This window comes from Chaetura pelagica, unplaced genomic scaffold, assembly GCF_000747805.2.
Source record: "Chaetura pelagica isolate M959 unplaced genomic scaffold, ChaPel_1.0 scaffold863, whole genome shotgun sequence".
In the NCBI taxonomy this organism is placed as follows: Eukaryota; Metazoa; Chordata; class Aves; order Apodiformes; family Apodidae; genus Chaetura; species Chaetura pelagica.
In genome coordinates, this window is record NW_009952875.1 from 121,845 (window position 1) to 125,113 (window position 3,269).

The window sequence follows — 3,269 nt, forward strand, 5'->3', positions numbered from 1 at the left end:
GCATGTGCATTGTCAGGAGTTGCCAGAGACTGAGGGCCCTGAGAGGTGAGGCTCTTGTGATGCTTCGTTTAGTGTTTGGTGTGGTTAAGGCAAGCTGATGCTGCGGTCTTTACATCTTCCTGTGGAAGAAAGCTTTTTTGTACACAGTCTTCAGCTTTCCATCAGTTGTCACCCTGCTTTAAATGCCTGTGTGACTTAAAGTAAGTTGATTGCATCATTAAAAAACTGGAGGGATGCTGGTAAATCTGCAGTACGGTGATGCCTACTTAAAAATAAGCAATAAGCCTTAAAAAATAATTATTTTTAATTATGTTTTATTTTGTTACATACAGAACAATAGCTGTTCCAGTACTCTAGGTGCTGACCCACAATGTCAGAACTGGAAGGTGAAAGCTGAACAAGCTAAGAAAGTTGAATTCATAAGAACTGCAGAAAAGCTAAAAGCCCAGTAAGTTGAACACTTCATCGTAAGTATTTTTCATGCTGTTCTGGAGATAACATAAGGTTCAAGGTAAGAATTCATGGTAATGAAACTAGGCTGAGATTCCTTTTCAGGTCTGGCAAATTATTGTGGTTGTTACAGTTATTGAGGATAGAACTACCAGCTCCAAAATGCCCTGTTTTGGAGAATCATCTTCAGTAAGCTATTGCTGCACTAGATGCACAAAAAGGGAAGTGCATTACTGGGTTCTCTGTTTTACTGCTCAGCTGTGCTTAGCCTTCTAAGGACCTAAAGCCCATAAGACACACTAACAAAAGGGGAATTGCAGCAGCATTACAACAGCTTCCTCAGAGCAGATTGAAAGCACTTTATCTAGAATAGCTAGGGCACTGCTTTGGAAAATGGAGATTCAAGACAGCTCAGGCACAGAAGTGATTTTTACATCTGTTACCCCACATCTTGAGTAAGTGCTGTAACAGCTATGCTGGCAGCTGGAACAACATGGAAGTGTCTTCTTGCACAGATGGGCTTTAGGAGGAAGAGTTGACATAGCCACCTGGCAGAAGGAGAGGTTTATAGTTGTGAAACCTGAGTGAGCAGTGACACGTAAGTTGCAGAGTAGTGTTTTATGTTGTCTGACTGAATCAACTTGTCCTTGGTTATTCTGGATCCTGGGTTATGGCTCAAAAAATGACTGAGGGGTAATATAGATGTTTCCAAGCAGCTCCAGGCAGGTCATGCCATTTAACTATTGCACATTGTCCTTCTGTAGTTATGCTCTGAAAGCTTCTGCTACACTTGGCACCTGGGTCTGGTCTGTGAATGCCAAAAGGTGGCAGAGCATTTACACTGTGAATCATAAGCTGCTCTGTATAGGGGTTTGAACCACGTAGTGATAGTCTGCTGAAGAACCTAGCTGCTACTGTGGCACAGGAGTTTTTGGGTTGTGGGTAGTGTTGCTTAGTGTTGGGAATCTTGCCAGATGTCTCTGTACTGCGTGGCACCAGTGTCCTTCTGTTCTGGTCTCTTAACATGGTAGCACCAAACTACACAGGTGTTCAGGACTGCAGTATCTGAAGCCTTTTGCATCTGCTGTTCTGTAGTTCTAGTACACTGCCTTTTTGTAGTAAGGTAAAGCACACTGAGTTGGCTTTAGAATTTCTCGCTCTAGTAAAAAAGCAGAAGTCACCTACAGCTCTCTCTACTATACATAAAGCATAGTCAGTAAGTAAGGTAGAAGCAAGTTATTAAAGTGCTAATCAACTTGAATTTGAATCTACTATTAGGTTTAAGGCTTAGAGAGTGTAGTGTTTTATCTGTGCTGGGGCTCCATCTATGTGTGCAGCTGCATTAATACAGCCTGTCTCTGTCCCTGCACTTTCCAAAGAAAATTATCATAAGGCTCCCCGATAGCAAGCATACAGATAAAATTTTAGGCCATTTCAGTGTGTGAACCTCTGCTTGTCAGCAAGGTGTTTCCCTTGTTAACTTCTTTCTCTAGTTCAAGTTCTTGGATTACTTTGGTATGTAGTCTTACAACTGCAGAAAGATTTTCCTTGAAAACAGCTGTAGGAACAAACCAGGGATTTGTATAAAATGTAAGACCCGGCCGTACCTGGATACTAACATTGGGAATTGTTAGGGCTTTGGTAAGTATTCCTGGCTTAGTGTGGGAACCTTTTTTTTTCAGGCTTGCAAATACAGAAAAAGACAAAAATGGATACCTTTACATTAGGAAGAGTGATTTCAGGGTGGAATACAGCATGTTAGAGGAACTGGAATGTAGCATGACTGCCAGCAGGAAAACTGAAAGTAAGTGGGATTTTATTGGGTTTTTTTGTTTACTTTTTTTTTTCCTTTACTTTTGTTTAATAATCAGTAGTACAGAGAGATTAGTTCAGGTGGAAGGTAGGTGCTGATCCAGGTGTGTTATTTCATTACGTGTACTGCTACTTTCAAAGAAGACTTCTACAATTCACTTGCAAATTTCAGAAGGATCAACATTTTGGGCCTTCTGTGTTATTAACTGTTTTCTTTTCATCTTGAATGTAGAAGATAGGACCCACAAAGCCTGGGGTGGAAAGTTATGGTTTTAGAAAATTGGAATTAATTTTGCATGTGTGTTGGAAATCTAATGTAGTCTAGCTGAGGTACAATAAATACATACTTACTGCAATGCAAGTTTTTCACATACTGATTTATGCCTTTAAAGATACTTTAAACAGTTCTGTGTTTACATTTTTCAAATTTTTGGATAATGAATATCCATAGTCTAAATAGTGCTGTGAGATGGTACATAATCTGTATCCTACAATATCCCTTCCACTTATGGACTAATTAAATACTTAAGGAAAATAAATTACTCCCTGGTCATAGTAGCTAGATCCTTTCAAGAGTAATCAAATAAATCATGCTATGCCTCCTGATATAGAAAAGCAAAACAAAGTAGAAAGGACACATGGAGACAACAAAAATTACACTTACCTTATAAATTTGTGGTTTAATGTGCATCTTTTAACTAAGGAAACTTAACATATCCTTTATATCTTGCAGTCCTTAAGAAATGTTAAGTATTTCTGAGGAATGACTAAGCTAAAAAGGTAAAAAAATTTTGCAAGGGTAGGAAGGGAGCATGGAAGTATGGATGGAGATACTGTTGTAAGATGATAAAAGAGGAGATGAGAGATAGTAAGGTTCTACATGTGAGATGGGAAGGAGTGTTGGACTATGATGTTTTAAGGTGTGTACTAGAACCCTCAAAAATTTATTATGATCTGGTCTTTTAGGATGATCTGTGTGTTTTTACACTTCATGTGGTCTCAGCAGG

The 3,269-nt window shown here is 39.2% G+C and overlaps 1 protein-coding gene across 1 annotated transcript in view; it reads left to right on the plus strand.

Annotated features, from left to right (window-relative positions):
* The first annotated feature begins 233 nt into the window (after window positions 1–233).
* CCDC112 (coiled-coil domain containing 112) overlaps window positions 234–3,269 on the plus strand; it is a 10,376-nt gene continuing 7,340 nt past the window's right edge. The window contains exons 1-3 of the mRNA XM_009995263.1: window positions 234–239; window positions 333–448; window positions 2,133–2,254. Of these exons, the coding sequence (XP_009993565.1) occupies window positions 234–239; window positions 333–448; window positions 2,133–2,254 (244 nt within the window). The remainder of the gene's footprint in view (window positions 240–332; window positions 449–2,132; window positions 2,255–3,269) is intronic.